Consider the following 20678-nt stretch of genomic DNA (forward strand, 5'->3'; position numbering starts at 1 on the left):
CCTCCACTTCTCCTACATATCTGTCACCTTACTGTTCACCACACCCTGACAGATGCCTGAACTAGGACTTAACCCTCTCACAGAGACTTAATGTAGTCTAAACAACTGGCAGCTGCCAAGAGTTTTTAAAACATCACAGAATATACCTGTTAATACATACCTGCCGTTTACTTCTTTTTGGTCTTGGTTTCAAAATAAATTTTGGTGGAGTGATGTGTACTTGTTGAAATTCTAAAAGGAAATAAAAAATAAATTAATTTAGTGCATTTGCCAGGTGTCTTTCACACAGGGCAAAGTTTTACTATCCCCTCCTCGTATAAATCGTAGAATTATATTCGATTCAGTTATTAACTATTAGCGATTATTATAGCTATTAATAATTAATATAAATCATAACTTATAAATTATGTAATTATAACTATACGGTTATAAATTTTATAATGTATGTTACACCTAAAGATAATATAGAACATTAATCAAAATAATTGTGTTCATATGAAAACTAAATAAAATACATCATGAATTAATACAATTAAAAAAATCTCAAACACTACTCCCATTCTAAATTCTCTCCAAATTATTCTCATATTTTTCCTATAAATACCATTGCCTTCTTTATCAAGAATCTTCTGAATAGCCAACCTGGCCTTCCACGACTGACCTTCATTAAAGAATGACACACCAAACGCTGGTGACGATGTGCAACAGTTAGATCTCTCAGACAGTGCTGATGAGAGTGTCAAATGGTATAAACCGCTTTAGGAAAAGGTTCAGCCATTTCTCATACAACAGTAGTTCTCAGAGTGCAATCCAAAAACTAATGGCATCAACACTACCTGGGGACTTTTGGGAAATGCAAACTCTCATAACCCATTCAAGATGTGCTGAACCAAAAACTCTAGACACTGGTACAGCCACTATGGAAAACAGTATGGAGGTTCCTCTCAAAAAATTAAAATAGAACTACCATATGATCCTGCAATCTTACTTCTGGGTTTACAAAGGAACTGAAATCAGGATCTCAAAGAGATACGTGTACTCCCATGTTCGTCGCAGCGTGATTCACAATAGCCACGATATAGAAACAACCTCAATGTTCATCAGCGGATGAATGGATTAAGAAAATGTGGTATACATATGCCATAAAGTCTTATTTGACCTTAAAAAAAAAGAAATCTTTCCATTTGTGCCAACACGGATGAACCTGGAGAATGTTATATTAAGTGAAATAAGCCAGACAAAAGGACAAATACTACAGGATACCACGTATATGAGGAATCTGAAATAGTCAAACTCCTAGGAGCAGGAAATGGAATGATAGTTGCCAGGAGCTGAGCAAAGGGGGAAACAGGGAGGTATTAGTGAAAGGGCACAAAGTTTCAGTTGTACAAGATGCATAAGTCCTAAAGATTTACTGTTCAGCAAAGCGGCCAGAATTAATAATACTATATTGTATACATAAATTTTGCTAACAGTGTAGATCTTATGTTGTATTCTTTTCACTATTACTACTATTACTACTAAAATAACAATAACAAAGACGGTGGAAAAAAACTTTTGGAGTTAACGGGTACGCTTACAGCACAGATTATGGTGATGACTTCATGGATGTGTATCTGCAAACTCATCAAGCTGTATACATTAATTACCTACAGCTTTTCTCTAATGTCCATCAAATCTCAATTAAGTGGCTTGAAAAAACCCTCTAGACATGGAGCCAGCAGCCTGTGATTCTCTGATGCACGCTGCAGTTGGAGAATACTGCTGCATAAACACACACCTACCTTGAGACCTAGTAATTCCACTGCCAGGTATTTGACAGAAGACATGTAAACATGGGTCCACAAAAAATATTTTTATAAGAATGTTTAGAGGTCTTTTATTCGTAATAGCCAAAAACTGGAAACAACCCAAACGTCCATCAACAGAATGGATAAAAGACGGTGGTAACCGTAAGCAGCAAAGCATACTCTAATTAAAAAGAATGAACTGTTGCTAACCTCTAGCAACATGAATCTCACAGGCATTCGCTAAGCAGAAGAAGCTGAACACAATGTGTGATTTCATTTGCATGAACATCTGAAACAGGCTAACGTAATCTATGGAAAAAAAAAAAAGATTGCAGAAGTGGGTGGTACTGACTGGGAAGAAGCACAAAGGAAGGTACTGGGATGATGGGAATGTGCCAGATCTTACCAAGGGAGGGCACATGTGCCAACACTCATCTAGTGGTATACAAGATTTATATATTTCATTGTAGCAATTTTAAAAACAGACTGTGCTAAGGGGTCCGTAGGAAATAAATAAACCTTTCTCAAATGTTTTCTTGGGGACACTAGTCCTAAGAGATGTGTCATATAAAACAAAAGGTTCCACGGTTAAACAAGTTTGGGGAACACCTAATCATATTCTATCTCTGGGAAATACATAATGCATAGCAAGACAAAGGTATTGATAACCCAAGACCCAGGAAAACTTTATTAAATCTAAAATAAATAAGCTTACTCTTGAGCTTATTTTGCAAGATTTTTTTTCTAATTTATCAGAATAAATCCAAGCATCTAGAAAGACAAATGACACTCTTAAAATTGACAGTGCCAACTTCTGACAAGAAAAGAAAACCAGAAACTAAATAAGACAGACCTGAGTTTTGGAAGGAGATGTTCAAAGTCATTTTTAATGACAGCAAAACTGCCAAGTCATCTTAAAGTTTCTGTTGAAAAGAAACCCTGAACAAAGTGTTTTAAAAAAAATTGTATGATTAGGGGTGCCTGGCTGGCTCAGTAGGTAGACCATGCAACTCTTGAACTTAGGGTTGTAGGTGCAAGCCTCATATTGGGTGTAGAAGTTACTTAAAAATAAAAACTTAAAAAAAGAAAAAGAATCCACTATGATGGAAAACATTTCGTTCTTAAAAAAAAAATTTGTACAACTGGATCACAGTAAAGACCTTAGGGGGATCTTTATTTATTACTTTATTAATTAATGTTTATTGCTTCCAGTAAGACCTATTAGATTGTAGCTTTATTCTCAGGCAGCTACTCATGATTTATTTTCTTCCCATCATAGGGATTGTAAAAAGTTTCATAAGGTAACTAAAGAAACAGTCTAAAGTATCTGTGTAAAGTAAGAGCATCTGTATGCTTATTTGCAGATAAGACTGAGTTCTATAAAAGAGGATCCCCTAATCCTTTTGCAGGAGAAGAACTACAGAAGATCAAGGAGTTACAAATCTATTTCAGAGAAGGGACATTAGCAAACACTCATTTCATTTTCCAACGAGGAAACAATGTAAACTTTTTTTTTTCAGTTTTTATTTATGTAATCTCTACAGCCAATGTGGGGCTTGAACTCATGACCCCGAGATCAAAAGTCACATGCTCTTCCAATTGAGCCAGCCAGGCACCCCAACAATGTGAACGTATAAGTGGTTTTCCCAAGCAGTAGTTAATAAGGATATGCTCTCAGCGGATAATTCTTCCATTTCCCCTGTGCCTCTCTCCCAGCACGTTCTCACAGTGGCCCAATCCAAACCCCTGCTCAGTCCCTGACTAGCTGTTGGACCCTGGAAAAGACAAGCTAGCTGAGCTTATTTCTTCATCTATAAAATGTGAAAAATTATATCAACCTCACAGAGCTATAGCGAAAATAAAAATGAGATTAAAAATTAGAATGTACTATAGCCATGGTCAGGGCTTACTAATAAGTAGGAAAGGAAGCATCACCACACCAGATATTCTGAGTGTGTTCTACCTTCAGAGGGAGAAAACCAATGAGTCCTGTAGAGTCAAAGACAAATGCACTCCATATAATCACTGCTCCACTAATGAGCAAAACATAAGTACCCTGCCCTACTTGTCATGTGAAGACTTGGAAGCAGCTCAAACCAGCATCTATAAATAAATGGGCCTGTGAACAAACACACATGAGAAGCAAAGGCTAATTTCACAAAAAAAGGACATAATAATAAAAAGCATTAGGGGCGTCTGGGTGGCGCAGTCAGTTAAGTGTCTGACTCTTGGTGTCAGCTCAGGTCAAAATCTCAGGGTTGTGGGATCGAGCCCCGAGTCAGGCTCCAGGCTCTGCTTGAGATTCTCTCTCTCCTTCCCCTTCTGCCCCCCACCCTCTAAAATAAATAAATAAATCTTTAAAAAAATAATAATAATAAAGAGCATTAACCTCTAATCATTCTGTCTTAAAATGCTGAGGCAAAAAGAGATGAGGAAAACAACAAATAGGAAAATGATTACAAGTTCATCCCTACGTTTACAGAATCAGTATCTCACTGAAAGGGAAGTTTTCTATATTTTGTCTATGCAGACCAATTTTTGCTCTAATATTACTTCTCCATTCAGAAATACCTTACTCTGATTTTCTCTAATTTTAAAAAGTCTTCCTTCAGTGTGCTCAACCTCTTTCCAACCTCATCCGCTACAAAGGTGAAGTCAGTTTGCATTTTATTCCCCCTCTTGATGTCCTTGACTTGATGCCACTTTCTCTCTAAAATTGTTATGAGCAGTCATGAGCTAAGGGTATTACACATATAGATTAGCGCTAAAGCATTCAAATGAATTATTAAAGTTGACTTTTTTTCTAAAGTCATAATATGAATATCATACCGGATGGAAGATCATCCAAGGGAAATTCAGAAAGTCTGGACTTGTAAACCGAATGAAAATGGAAATCCTCCTAAAAGAACACAAACAACAGAGATTAAGTACGTGCAACCAGTTATCTCCAGTCTCAGGCAATGAGAGCTGAAAAAGCTGAGACTCCTACAAGAACCATAGCTTGACTATGCACTCCCCTGGATTTGGAAAGGCAATGGGCCTCCGTACAACCCTCCCCTGCTCCTGGAGTAACCCAGCATGGGAGAGATCTCCTATTAGAAACAAAATGCCTCTGCAGAGAGAGAAGCCACAGCATGTAGTAATGGAAAATAAATGAATGAACCTATTCCCCCAAGGAGAAGTAACACATCTGGGAAAATGGGCTAATGCTTTTTATAACTGTTCCTTTCCATAGGTCCTTGCCCCATTTTTAGAGCCAGATAGTCTTGCCAAGGCAAAGACGGCAGAGCTCACACTCTTCTCATTTCGGGAAGTAAAATGACGGTACAAGCAGATGCCGAAATGGACCTTGCTCCAAAATTCAAATGTCATACAAGTTATGTGACAAACCAAAAGACAAAAATCCATTTTTCATCTTAGAAAATTAATGAACATTCAAATAATTATTTCTGGCTCCTTTCAATTAAAAAAAAAATAGAATGTCATAAACAGTCAAGTTTCATGATATTGCTGTAAAAAACATCACCTGTCCAGGCAAAGTGATACAAAAGCCAACAACAGGCATTCAGAAAATATAATACAATACAAATAGCTTCCCTTGGGCACCTGGGTGGCTCAGTCAGTTAAGCGTCTGCCTTTGGCTCAGGTCATGATCCCGGGGTCCTGGGATTGAGCCCTACATGGGGCTCCTTGCTCAGCAGGGAGCCTGCTTCTCCCTCTGCCCCCCTCCCCCGCCCCACCCTGGTTCATGCTCACTCACTCTCTTTCTCTCGAAAAAATAAATAAAATCATTAAAAAAACAAGAACAAAACAAAAAACAAATAGCTTCCCTTTGTGGGTGGCAAAACAGTGTGTATTTTTAGAAATTACTTGCCTAAGTGTTTGAACAATGTTGAATACAAGGAAGAATATCTATGTGCACAGAGCAAGAATGGAAGTGTATTATGTTTCTCTGCAGTCTACAATATAAACTCAATGCTTTTTTAATTTGTGGAAAATGAATGTTGCAACTAAAATGAAGGAGAGAATTAAGAAAACTTAAATCTCTCTACACTTCATCAGCACAAGGCCCTACAGACAACAGGCAACAGAGAAAAATCTGAAATCTAGAAAATGAAAGAGAGGTAGAAAATCACGTATCTATGGAGTTGGTCTATAGACTGAATGTATGTCCCCCCACAAAACTCATATGTTTAGGCCCTAATTCCCAATAAGACTGTATTTGGACAGGACATATGAGAAGGTGATAGAGGTTAAAATAGGTCTTAAGGGTGGAGTGGGTCTGGTGTCCTTGTAAGAATAAGAGATACCACAGCTCTGTGTCTCTGCTAGGTGGGCACACAGCAGGAGGGAGGCCATCACATCCCAAGGACAGAGACTTCAACAGACACAGACCCTGCTGGCACCTTGATCTTGGAATTCCAGTCACCAGAACTGTGCAAAAATAAATTCCTGTTGTTTAAGCCCCCCACTGTCTTGTTACGACTGCCTGAGCAAACTAAGACAAGTCTTAGCACATTACAGTGTAGAAAGAACAAAAATGGAGGCTTCAGAACTCTTCAGAAAGTATTTCCAATATACAGAGTAAAAAACAGACTTAAAAAAAAAAAAACTTGTGATTTTGTCTTAGTATTTAATTTTATATATATGTATATATTTATATTTACTATCCTGACTCTAAAAATATAAAAATAAAATAGAGACAAAAAGAGGAGGAAAAAAGAAGGAGAAAAGCTCCCAATATCAATTTTTACATTTGCCACAGCAAACAGAAGGAGCACTTACTTGGGAGGTGTCATTTTCTTCTGGTTCAATGAGATAGGTGTGGTTCCCATCATAGAACATCCCACTGCCAAGGACAAGAAAATAATTAGGCATGGCTATTGATTCTTGCCTCAGCACAAGATCGTTTTAAAATCAGCAGCTGCCAGAGGACCAATTTACTTCTCAACACTCACTTCCCGGTCCCACCCATCATCACCAGATACACACCACATACTATACACACACAGACACACACACGTTCCCCACACCACACACACACTCCATACAGATTACACACCACACATCACACACCACACACACTCCCACACCACACACATACTCCCCACACCACACACACACTCCCCACACCACACACACTCCCCACACCACACACACAATCCCCACACCACACACACACTCCCCACACCACACACACAATCCCCACACCACACACACACACTCCCCACACCACACACACAATCCCCACACCACACACACACTCCCCACACCACACACACAATCCCCACACCACACACACACTCCATACAGATTACACACAACATACCACACACCACACCACACATATCTCCCAATACGACACCCCACATACACACTGCACCGTACCACACACACACATACAGTACTAAGAGGGCAAGGCCCCTCCCTCTGACTCCCCATAAGCTGCAGGGTTCCCTCATCTTGACCCTTCCCCAGGTTCAGGATTATCATTCTCTAACTGTGGCCCATTATCCTCCCTGCAACACATTATTCTAAAACTCTAATATGCAAATAGTCATCCGGAGAGCTTGCAAAAATGTAAAGCTTTCAGGGCCTTCCTCAGATTTCTTGGCGAGGGCCCAGGAAGCTGCATTTTAAACAAATCCCAGGTGGTTCTGATGCAGACTGTCAGGGACTCTACCAAGAACTGCCTTCATACCACACACCTGAAGATGCTCTCATAACAGGAGTTGACACATTTCAACAGCTTACCACTAGTTAAAAACTTTACACTCATTTCATCTTTTCCACAAATGTGTGAAGGAGGTACACTCATACATTTGCCTATACTCATTTTACAGGGAAGGAAACCAAAGCCCAAAGAGATGAAGTAACTTGCCCAAATTACATAACCAGGAAGGACAGAGGCAGGACCAGAGAGAGCCCAGGCAGATTGGTTCCGGAACTGCCCATTTGCACAGTAATGGACAAAACAGACCAATTCTCTGCCCTTGTGGTGCTGATGTGCATTCTAGGGCGGACAGACAAAAAAAGCCGTATCATCAACTAAATATATAGGAGGTGGTGAAAAATTCTAGGGAGAAAAATAAAGCAGGTTAAGGGCAAGGAATGGTGCCAGAGGACTGGGTGTAAAGACCAAGGAGAGAAGACTGTTGATTTATAGAGAGTCTCAGAGAAAGGCTTTCTAGAGAAGATGACATTTAAACAGAGATCTGAAAGAAGTGAAGGGATGAGCCATAAGGGTCTCTGTGCAAAGACCACGTCAGACTCAAGCCCTAAGTGTGCTCCAGGAACATCAAGGATGCAGTGTGGCTGGAGGAGGGTGGGTGAGGGGAGGGTCACAAAATGAGATCAGAGGAAGAGTGGGGACCACATGAGGCAGGCCCTTCTAAGGGCTGTGGCTTTTACTCTGAGAGACATGTGGAGCCGTTGCAGGGGTTTAGGCAAAGGGAAACATAATCACTATTAAATTTTAAAATAATTGCTCCAGTTGCTGTGTTACAATAGTCTTTTGGATGGCAAGGATAGAAATGGAGAAGTTATCGCGATAATCCCGGTGAAAAAAGATGGTAGCCACCTAGATCACAGTGGTATTGGTGGAGATGATGAGAACTGTTCGAATTCTGGATACTTTTCAAAAGTAGAACGAACCAAGGGGATTTTTTGGCAGATTTGAAATGGAGTATGCAAGAAAGAATCATGTCAGTCAAGACTCCAAGGTTTTGACCTGAGCAACTGGTGAAACAGCATTCCCATTTAATAAAATGGGAAAAGCCGCAGGAAGGACAGAATGCACTGGGCACATGGAAGCAGGATGCAGGGAGGGCATAAATCTGGAGTTGGGCTCTGATCTCTTAGGCTGGAGACGGCTAGTGAAATCAGTTGGTTTCCCTGAGCTCTAATTATAATGGCCTCCAGCTCTGCCTCTATCCAAATTCTTTCATTCCTGCTGTAACATTTTCCACATGTCCTCAACTTTCATACACCCTTAGAACAGCTACTCTCACATCTGTAAGGTTTTCAACCAAAGTACACTTTTTGAATTTGGATGACATTGCATTTGGAATTTAAAGATAAACAGATGCACTTTGTAAGATATTACTGACAATATATGCCCAAGGAATAAGAGTTGGGGGCAGGGGAGCCTTTTCAAAACAGTAGACCAAATACGACAGTAGACATTCTCTCTGCCCCTGCTGAGAACTGGCCAGAACCATCCAGAAAACTGTACAGAGCCATCACCCTTTGCCGAAGTTCACATGGCTATGCTGATTAAGCAGCAAGCAGATTATTTTGTTTAAATAATACAGGGTATTATTTCCTCTTGCATTAGGTCAGTGTCAAATGTGAAAACCAGTGACTTTTATTGGGTTTAAACATCATCACACACAATGTAAAGAAAGCAAAATCTGACACCATAAATATCTAGAAGATTCTGGCTCCGAATATGACAATATGCCATTAGTAATTCTTTAACTATTAAAAAGTCTATGTTTTATTTGCTTTCTTTGAGGATTGACACCTTTCTGTTACATATAAATTCCAATAAGTGCAGTGAGTCCACACACGGTATATATTTGATAAAAACCTGCAGCTAGAACCTACTTATTATAGGCCAATTGAGCTGAAATATTAAAAGGCTGTATCGAAACAAGATTTTGAAAAGAAACAGCCATTCTTACAAATTGCCACAAGAGGGCAATAAACTTACATTTGATTCCATTCTTTTAGGTTCCCATAGTTACAGGATTTTGTCATAACATCAAACATACCAGGACCAAAATATTGTCCGTTAGCCCTTTGAATTTGAAAAGCAAATGTGTATTTGCAGGTTCTTTATGCAAAAGACATAGAAAACTAATGATTTTCCCCCTTTATGTTCTTCAACTGAATTCAGTAAATCAAGAAAAATGAAAAATCTCCATATGTACTTGATAATTTATAAAAGATGAGTCATGGATGAAATAATCTATTTCATATCTAAATCATTATAATTGAGACAACATAAATTATTTAATATTTAGCAATATCTCCTAAAATATTTGTCAGCAATTTTTGTTCAGAAGGTAAAATCAATGTGAGAAGTAATAATAAAAGAAGGAACAAGAGTAAATTTATCCAACACGCTCATAGAAGTCTAAGAACACCCGAATATGCTTATATACAATCCTGACAGTGTTCGTAGACACATGGTGCATTTTCTGTTTGTTTCCTTCTGTTTAGTTTTAAATGAATGATTTCTCAAGGTAGAGGTAAATTTTACTTTGTTTAAAACTAAAGCTGGCTCTGGATTCTACTCCTGATCTAGTCACTAAAGTTCCCTTACAGTTTCTTTTTCATCTGCTTCAAATGCCTATGTAGGATGAGTAGCAAGCCCCTGGTCCCGGGGTCTCAGGTCTACCAGAGCCCTTGGAGGGCAGTGATGCCTTCTCACTGCTTCTCACAAACCCAGTGTTCGTTTGGAAAACTGGAAAGCAAAGTGGACTATGTCCTGGGCAAGATGCTTATGTAGTAACTTTGAGATTTTAAGAGGAAGAGAGAGGGAAAAATGCCTCTTCTTTTTTATATCACTGGCATACATTTGCTGTCACAAATGTCACTGGGCCCGAGGCACTATTCTTAGCTGAGAGCTGTGATCATCTTGAGATCAGATGGAACAGTTCTATTACTGAAGGGCACGTCAACGTTTCCTTCTCCAGATAAGAAAACCAAGGCCCTCAGATATGAGGCATGAATTCCTGTTTGTAAAAATGTCTCTTTAGTCAAAGAATGTATTTAAAATAAGTAAAAGGGGGCGCCTGGGTGGCACAGCGGTTAAGCGTCTGCCTTCGGCTCAGGGCGTGATCCCGGCATTATGGGATCGAGCCCCACATCAGGCTCCTCTGCTATGAGCCTGCTTCTTCCTCTCCCACTCCCCCTGCTTGTGTTCCCTCTCTCGCTGGCTGTCTCTATCTCTGTTGAATAAATAAAATCTTTAAAAAAATAAATAAATAAATAAAATAAAATAAAATAAAATAAAATAAGTAAAAGAACTAACAAGGGGCTTTTAGAACCAACAATAAGCGGATGGAGGTCTTCCACGCTCTCAGGCACCTGGCCTTCTTCCTCTGGCTACGTAAGTTCCAGAGTTCCACACTCTCTTCCTTCTGCCTCTGACATACCTACTGCCTGAGCCTCACCAGAGGCACCACTTAGGCAGACTAGCTCGATTCTCCAGGCTGTTGCATCATATCTCCTTCCTACCTTTCTTGAAGACCTCTCTGCCTAGCCCTCTCTCTTCGAAGACTCTCTCAAAGCCTGTTCTAGGGCCCACTCTACCTTCCTCAGGTGACATGTCTGCATGTCAAGCACCACCTCATTCCTCAGTGCCCACTCTCTTCTTGCATTTTTCTGCTACTTTCTCTCTCAAAGAAAACAAATACACCTATCCCATTCCTGAGCTAGCTTAGCTGCCCCCACTGGACTCTGAGCTGCTGGGGACAAGAGTCATGTTCTCACTGCCTCGATTCTCCTGGTGGCTGGCACACAGCAGACACTCAGTAACTGCTAGCTACGTGGAAAAGCCAGATCTCCAAAGTGGGAGCTGATGGGATGCATTTTCAAGTTTCCAAACAAAAACTTAACAAAACTAAAGTGCTGGCTTGTTCTGTGCCCCAAAAAGTAAAACAAACAATAAAGAACTGAGATGATTTCGCCTAAGTAGAACGCAGAGGAATGCCACCGTAGCTTTATAAGGCATTCACAAAATAAATAAGAGATGGCCACCTGTGTATCACCATTAGTGACAGAATGGAGGAAGTAGATGTATTCCCCTGTTAAACATCAGCAAACATTCTTTGATAATGAAGGTTATGAGAAAGGAAGCAAGGCCCCCGAGGAAGGACGAATTACGTTCCTTGGAGATTTCTAAGAACAGACGGACCCTCCCACAAGCTTGCTGTTGGTTTTAGGTGGGATTCTGGCTGAAACACGAGCTCTTGAGGTGACTTGCAGTCTGTTGTCTTTGTGCAAGGAGTCAAGAGCTTCCACCTACTGAAATTTCTGTTACTCCGTAAAAACAAAAAAACTAACATCAAGAAGGAGTAGGAGCAGAGCTGGTATTAAGGGGCTAAACATCCAGAGAACCAACATTACCCAAACCATGCTTGCCACAACTTGGATGAAACTAGAAAAAAGCTTTGAACACAACTGTAGGGTATCATCTCCTAATGCCCAAGACCCTGGTCTGTTTCTGCAACTATAATTTCAATTTTTTTTTAAAGATTTTATCTATTATCAGAGAGGGAGAGAGAGAGAGAGGACGTGCGAGCACACAAGCAGGGGGAGCGGCAGGCAGACAGGGAAACAGGCTTCCTGCCGAGCAAGGAGCCCAATGTGGGACTCGATCCCAGGACGCTGGGATCATGACCTGACCTGAAAGCAGACACTTAACTGACTGAGCCACCCAGGCATCCCTAATTTCAAAATCTGCTCGGTTTATGAAAAGGGAAAAAGATCAGACCCATCACTGATTTAAAATCATCTCGACATAAAATAAAGATTGTGAATTACAGTGCATTAAAACTAAAGGAAATAAGGGACTGAAAGAATGGATGGTGCAAAAAACTGGGGGATACTTACTGAAGCCCATGGCATGTAGATAATGCAACAAATGAGGCAGGGTTTCCTCGGATGTGGCCCTGGTAGTAGCAGTGTTCTCCTCCCTGCAAACAGAAACAGAGAGCATCAGCCTCCTGCCGTCACTGGGAGAACTGCCGGCATCATTTCACAAGTGCCCGCCTACACCACACCTCCACGTATGAGGCTCTGCAGAATAGCTCCTTATTCCGATTAGTGTTATCAAACCTGCTCTAACAGAATTATTCATAAATAATCCTAGTGAGCCAACTCCAAATCAAAAGCCGGGGAAATAAAAGTTGACTGAACTTGCCTTTTATGTAGGTGACGAGAGAAAGAACAAAGAAACAGATACTGAAATACCCATGGGGCCCCTGCACCAGGATCAGCTGAATCCTCTATTTTCCCCGTGATGAGAAACTCAAACTTGGGCAGCAGCAAGAAGATGCCCTTTCACATAAGCGAAGTAAAAATGTATATAAATCACTGGAGAGTCACTAAATTAAACTGATGATGGAGGAAAATGCTTATCTTTACAGTGTTTATATCAGAACTTGACAAGTTTATACTATTCTGTTCTCCAAGCATGAATGGCTGGAGTAAGCAGTCTGGGTGGGGTTTGAAATTCCGAAGTTTCTTCTGGCAGCTGGTTACATTAATTCCCCTGAGACTCATTTCCTCGGATTAAACGTTTTTGGAAGAGGTAATAGGGTAAATCCTCTGCCAGCTCAGGGTGGTGCCTCCATCTTTAAATACCTGCCGCTCAGAGTGTGGTCTGGACACCAGCAGGTGCTGAGACACTCGGGAGCTGGTCAGAAATGCGATCTCGAGCCCCAACCCACTTACCATAATCGGCATCTTAACAAGGTCCCTGGTGATGCACATGCACATTAAACTTTGAGAAGCATTGTTCTAAATGGTCTTTTCCATTCCCCCACTGATCTCCTGTTTCTTGAGAAGCTAAGAGCTAGTAATTCAAATGACACTCAGAGATAGGAAAGAGTGAATAGGAAGGACTAAGAGAATGGATAGTTTAAAGGGGCAAACACGACTGGCTTTACAGTCTGCCTTAAGGATTAATCCTACCTAAAATATTCAGTGCTTGACAAGAGGGGAGAGAACAGGAAGACACAGGATGTAACAAGGTGGAAAACATTTTCTTCACTGGAATTCCAAGAAGGCAGCCTGGCCTGTGACTGCTGCTTCTCGTGAGATCATCCTACAGGACTGGGTGAACCCCAGTTCTTGGGAGGTGGCAGAGAATAGGTAAAAGGGTGCTGATCCTGACATCTCCAAATCCCCAAGGGAGTCACTGAGTATCGTGAACGGAGGACTGCGGGTGGATGTGATGGAGCATAAGAACAGGGTGGTACTCCGCCTGTAAGCCTGATGGGGTGTAACCCACTAGGCCACACACTTAAGCACAGAAATAAAGCCAGATGCTGACTTTCTGGAGTAGGGCTGGTTTGGTGAAAATGTTAACAGCATGAACTATCAGTTCCTTCATTTACCAGCCGTGCATTCTGAAGCAAGTTACAAACCTGCCTGTGTCATCTGTCAAATGGGGGTAACAATTTCACAAGGTTGTTCAGATGATTAAAGAGTGGTAAAATGCTAAAGAGCTTAGAATAATGCTTGGCACTTAGTAAGCACTCAATACATGTTTGCTACTACTATAATTACTATGTATACGGGCATCTGGGTGGCTCAGTGGATTAAGCATCCTACTCTTGATTTCTGCTCAGGTCACGATCTCAGGGTCATGAGATTGAGCCCCATGTTGCATGCTGTGCTGCACATGGAGCCTGCTTAAGATTCTCCCTCTCCCTCTGCCCTTCCCCTCCTCGCTTCCCCCACCTGCTCATGCACTCTCTCGTGCACTCCCTTGCACAATCTCTCTCTTGCTTTCTAAAAAAAAAAAAAATTACTGTGTGTTAATTAATGTTCTATTATATTTACATACACAATCACCTTAAATCCTCACATCAATCCTATAAAGAAATATTGCTCTCTCTCTTCCACATAGGAAATGACAATCTCCAAGAACCAAGGCTATCCACCTGGGAAGTTGCCAAGTAGGGATGCAAACTTTGTGTAAACGTGTAAATACAAGGCCTGGGCCATTTCCCCTGTACTACTTATGAGTTGGGCCTAGAACCTATGGGGGTCTAGTGCAGATCTTAACTTTCCCCAGGCTGATTCTTTGGGGTTTTTGTTTTGTTTTATTGAGAAGAGCTAGGAGTAAATTTAACAGAGTTTAAAATATCCTCTGTTGGGTTGTTGGACTGGTGAATTGTCCATAAGATTAGATTATAAATTAGAGGTCATTATGTTTTATTTATTTATTTATTTATTTTTTTATTAATAATGATTTTTTATTATATTATGTTAGTCACCATACAGTACATCCCCGGTTTTCGATGTAAGGCTCGATGATTCATTAGTTGTGTATAACACCCAGTGCACCATGCAATATGTGCCCTCCTTACTACCCATCACCGGTCTATCCCATTCCCCCACCCCCCTGAGGTCATTATGTTTTAGAAGACCTTCCTGGACACATCTAATTGGACCAGAAATCAACACTCTAGCTTTCTGCTAGACAGACATGAGGGGCCAACAGTCAATGATGTAACCTGGATAGAGCAAGACTTCAACGTGAAAATGTTTCCTCTACTGGGTAGTGACTAACCAGCCCCACCAGATCTCTTTCTGAAGTCTCAGCCTCACAGTGAACAGCAGGTATATAGAGAGTAGAAACAAAAAAGATATTTGCAAGGATTATGGTGTCAGATTAGGGAACAATGGAAGTTGACAAGTCACTTGTGGGGAAAATATGTCAGAGGCAAAAGCATATAAGAAATGTTTTATAAATTACTAAAGTTTTCTCTAAAATACCAACTTTGGAAACCTGTTCTATTAAATCATAAAAACAAAGAATTCGTGTTTTAAAACAATCTTTGAATATACCAGGACTAAATAGATGATTAGATAATGAAAAACAATCTTTCACTGATTTCTGATTCTGAAAAACAGGAATTGATCCAAAAACAGCATATGAACAAGACCCATCTGCACAAAAGCCTAACACTGCAAATGAAGTGAGGAGCTCAATACGGTTGACTCATTATCAAATGTTTCCATGACACTTCAAGAGAAGCACAAACAACAGGGGGGTAAAATCTCTTCAGTCGGGCTATTAGAATTCCAATTCTGAGGCTCTCAACTGGTGGTATATGTAATTCTTCTAAATGATGGGAATTAATTTCTGTGTTGTGATTTTTTTAAGGGATTCACCATATGGCAATAATTATTTAAACCAAGAACTAAAATAATGAAGTTATTACAACGAACTTATTATTAAAATAAATAAAATTTAATAGATTTTGAGTTTACATAACTTTTTATCTAGTATTTTAAAAATAATAAATACTTATGGAAACATTTCTAAGAATTCAGGATGCACAAGGTGAAGAATAAAAAATACTCCCTTCATACACATTGTCCAGGCTGCAGTAGACTCCTGAAAAGCAAGCATTTTTGACAGATTCTGTGAACCATGTCAGGAATGGTCTATATGGTATATTTAAGGAAATACATAAATACCCAGGTATCTGTTTCAGTGCACAAATGGGTTTATACAGTGCACAATGTTCTGCCACTTGATTTTTTTTCCTTAAGGTAATCTTGACATCTTTGTATATCAATATATCATTCTTTCAGTGAGAGCATAATATTCTGTCATGGGGTGAACCATAATTCATTTAAACATTCCTGTACTAACGGACATTGAGATGATCTCCACTTTCTGGGGTCATCATCAACAATAGTGCAAACATCCTTTCACATATTTTTGTGCAATTCTGCTGATATATATGTAGAACACATTACTAGATATAGATCTGGCAGGTCAAAAAATATGTGCCTTTTTAAATACCTATTTTAAGGGGAAAATAAAATTGTATTTCTTGGCACTTATATCTGTGTTAAAAGAAGTACTGCATTTGAAAATAATAAACTGCATTTTATTAAAAATTGTATAGTGAAGATAAGATCACTACTTAAGTCAACTTTGTTGAGTCTTATCAATTATAAAAGTTCTCCATATCTTCCTACAAATTTCTTGAGGAACCAGATGCTTTCTGAAAGTAGGTATTACACATAATAATCTAAGGAAGATGTAGGGAAAAAGAAAAGCCAGCAGCACGTCCTAAAAGAGTTTGGCTCTTTATCCTACTGCCAGTCACAGCTTCATTCCTTAAAGTCTCTTTTGTTCCAGAAATAAACCTGCTGTCATTGAAACCTTCTTCATACTCCTTGATTTAATAACACAATCATAACAGTACAGATGTTTATTTTTAGCTAATTAGACAGAGCTAAAAAAATTACCCACCTCTATAAAAATGAGCTGTATGATAGTTCCTATGTCTATTGGTTTATCTCCCCTGTAGACAAAAGGCTTGCCATTTTTATTCTAGGGAAGTTAAAATAATCATTTATTTGCAAAATTCAAAGACAACCTGCATTTTTATTAAAGAGCCAGAAAGATCTCCAAAAAAAAAAAAAACGGAATTTATTATAAATATGATACACTGAAAGCACAAAGGAAGCTACATAGACTGGGTTATAAAACTATAAAAATCCAATAAAGGGAACCAATGGGAGCACAGCAGCGAGGCCACAGTCATCTGCCCTCCATTCAGACCCTCAAAGGAAGTTCTACAACTTTATCAGTTCCAAGATGAGTCAGGGCCACCTCCTCCAAAGAGCCTGCTCTGATTTCCTCCTCCTCACAAATTATTTCTCATTAACTTCTCTTTCTCTGAATGTTCATATACTCTCAGATCTGTAACTGCATCGCTTGACACCTGCACTCCTGTTTCTGTCCTATGGCCTCCCCTAGTCTAGGGTGTCTTTTCATGGAAGCACGTGTGCCTAATCTATGTTTATACCTCCAAGTGTGCTGTTAGAAAACTGTGAATCTCAATTTCCTCATTGATAAAATGGGATTAATATCTGCTCATGCTGCCAACAAGAGTATGCAAGGAATTCCATGAGGTAACAAAGTCAGGTCCACTGTAAACTACTATATAAATAGGTGAGGGGTGCAATCAGGGAATATTTACTCAGTGAGGGATTTTATCATGTCCCTTGAGCTAGGATTCTCTTAATTTATTTGCTAAGACTAACAATTCAGGGCATTGATTAATAATGTAGATTACTATGTTTCTGGCCCTGAAAGTTTGTTTAGGCAGCTCAGAAGTGAGACCGAGAATCTGTATTTTTACAAATACTCCATGTTTTTCTTACTCTAGGAATACACCAGGACAGCGGTTCTCAACCTTGGCTGCATATCAGAATCACCTGGGGGAGCTTTTAAAATCCCAATGCCCAGGCCAACCTCCAAATCAATTAAATCATTATCTCTGGAGATGAGACACGGGCATCAGCATCTTTATAAAAGCTTGAGATGATTCAATGAAACTTCAGTGATTGAGAACGCCTGCACTAGAGAATGGCTGCTCAGTAGCAGGGATTCCCGAAACTGTTCCCCAAACTAAAGCCTCGTCCTGGTGGGTTTTGTAACCAAATGATTCCCAGGCCTTCCCTCAGACCTACTGAGTCAGAATCTCCAAGGAGGTAGGGCTCCAGGGTTTTTAAGAGTTGCAAAAAATTTCCCAGGTGATTTTGAATATTGTTATTTGGAATTACTAAACCTAAAAACACTCAGTCCAATACCAAATCATCTCCATGTAGAGGATACCAGAAAGACTGGGATCTTCCAGAGAATAAAACTATCAACCATAACCTAGGCATTCTGTTTGGTGATCTTGGTGATTTATGAGAGAATTCATAATGACTGATTAGATGAATATTTTACAAATAAGAAAACACAGATTAAGAGACAACCTTCCTACCTACTTAAACTTGGATATGCCAGATGCCCAGTCAAGTCTCTTTATACTGGAAGTTATCAAAGAGCAGTTTGCAGCACAAAAACATGAGCTGGTTAGAAATTCAAATTCTCAAGCCTCACCCTGGACCTACCCAATCAGAAGGTCTGGGGATATTGTCCAGCCACCTGTGTTTTAGCCAACACTCCAGCTGACTTCAATGCACTCTATAAGTTGGAGAGCAACTGCATTACACCGTACTTGTCCCTGCATTCTAGAGCTCCTCACCGCTGAGCTCCCTGAAATCCTACACGGCTTCCTCACCAGATTCTTAGCAAAGCAGAAAGGACAAAAACAGTCACAGCTCTTCTCCACACCTTTTCTAGTTTGACCCAGGCCAGCCGGCTTTATCAGGAAGAATATGGAAGGTAAAAGGTGAGACAAGAATATAGAATATGTGAGAATTCTACCATGGACAGAGCCATGAAGAGCAGTGCTACCTGTAGGTGGTGGTAGGTGGGACGCCTTAGCCTGCATTAAAGGGACCAGTGTGGTCAACCGTCCTGGTTAGCCTCAGACCAAGGGGTTTCACAGGATGCAGGTTATTCAGTGCTACATCCATGAAAGGCACAGGCAAATCAAGATGATGTGGTCACCACAAAAAGGACAGGGCCAGTGCGACACTTACAAACCAAATCCTCAACCTGGTCACTCCTATGTTCCTGCTCTGCTCACTGGGTCACAACCCTCTCCTGCTCCATGGGCACCAGTCCCAGGATCAGCCTTCTGCCCTGCCGACTGGGGTTTATGCCAGTCATCCTCCTCTATGGGTGAGATCCCCGGTCACTCTAGCACCGTAGTTCTGAGCCCTGGAATACCAAGCCTTATTCCATACCAGTTATATTAGAATCTATAGGAGTAGGACCTGGCGTTTTTAAAATCTGTCCAGGTGATCCCCATATGCTACCACGGTTGAGAAGCTATGCTCTAGCCAATACCCCTTTGTAAGAACTGAAGCTCTGCCCTTGAACTCTACTGTGTACTAGATTCCTTCCAGACATATGCATTGCCCAGACTTCTGTTTTTGGCCACATGGCTAGAGTCCATTGCACCAGGCGCTTGCCTACAATAACCTCTTCCCAATTTCCCCTTGATTGACACTGACGTGAGGAACCTGCCCTTTTCTTACCTTTCCCCTTCCTCCCTCCCAATGGTGACAAATGGCGTTTTCAGGCATTACTGAGTCAGGAGAAAACCAAGTCTCCCTAGGGCCATTTGCATCAAGGAATTTCCCAGAAAAGCAAAATCTTATGTTGCAGAGGATCCACCAACCCACCCTGATTAAAATTCATAACTTGAGATTACAAAGAATCAGACTGGATTCACAGAAGGGACACAGGCTGAACATCTGTTCAGGTACAAAGTGTAAGAGTTATCTGATTTTACGAGCTCTCTAAGAAAAGTGGAGAGAAAGATCATCTCACCTCATTTTACAGTAAATTAAAATTAAAGATATCACATAGTGGTTCCCAAATGGCAATAATCCATGGGTCTACACCAATGTATGTCAAAATCTTTAACACTTAATGCCAAAATGAGAAAAATAAGTACAGTGTAGTCAGTCTTTCAGAAAGCTAAATGTATTTCATTTTTATATAACTGCCCTTTGTTTTTGAGATTAGTTCTTTCTTTCTCTTTCATTATTAAAGTTATCCATTTTTAAATTTTTAACAGAATGGTTATTTTGGAGCAATGATAGACTCACAAAAAAGTTGCAAAGATGGCACACAGAGTTCCAGCATACCCAATCACCCAGTTTTTCCTCTGTTAACATCTTACATTACCTGAGTACATTTGTAAAAACTAAGAAATTGACCTCAGTACATTACTATTTATTAGACTCTGAGCATTTAGATTTTAGCAATGTTTCCATTAATTTCCTGTTTCTGTTCCAAGACCCAGTCCGGGGTACCACACAGCATTAGTTGTCATATTCATTCTCTGTATGGTAACAATGGTAAACAGAATTTAGGTATTTTGAAAGGGCTGCTTCTCTATATGGTGAAAATAAAAAGCCTGGCAACTCTGTATTAATCCCTAAAATTTGGTTTGTTAATATACTGGACTATGAAATATAACTCTAGTCAAGAGTATACGTGAATACTTCCTAGATTTTAATTTCACACTATAAATTTTCAAAAGAATTTTTTAAAAACACTCTAATGTAATCAGCTCAATTTAAGTGCTTAGAAATAAATTCTGAAAGATGAGTCAATAACACTGTGCTATAACAGAAATCTAGAACTCCTTGTTTTCTGAGATTGTTCGGGACTAGCCCTTCAAAGATGTTTGTATAGTAGACAGCATTGAAATA

The 20678-nt window shown here is 40.0% G+C and overlaps 1 protein-coding gene across 13 annotated transcripts in view; it reads right to left on the reverse strand.

Annotated features, from left to right (window-relative positions):
- ADAM22 (ADAM metallopeptidase domain 22) overlaps window positions 1-20678 on the reverse strand; it is a 214977-nt gene that overhangs the window by 71229 nt on the left and 123070 nt on the right. For all 13 annotated transcript variants that reach the window (XM_087861104.1, XM_087861105.1, XM_087861106.1 and 10 more), the window contains exons 5-8: window positions 12414-12496; window positions 6576-6639; window positions 4620-4689; window positions 161-231 (exon numbers count right to left, since the gene is read on the reverse strand). In XM_087861104.1, coding sequence (XP_087717230.1) covers window positions 161-231; window positions 4620-4689; window positions 6576-6639; window positions 12414-12496 — 288 coding nt within the window. The remainder of the gene's footprint in view (window positions 1-160; window positions 232-4619; window positions 4690-6575; window positions 6640-12413; window positions 12497-20678) is intronic.

This window comes from Ursus americanus, chromosome 3, assembly GCF_024610735.1.
Source record: "Ursus americanus isolate L20-20 chromosome 3, mUrsAme1.1.p, whole genome shotgun sequence".
Classification (NCBI taxonomy): Eukaryota; Metazoa; Chordata; class Mammalia; order Carnivora; family Ursidae; genus Ursus; species Ursus americanus.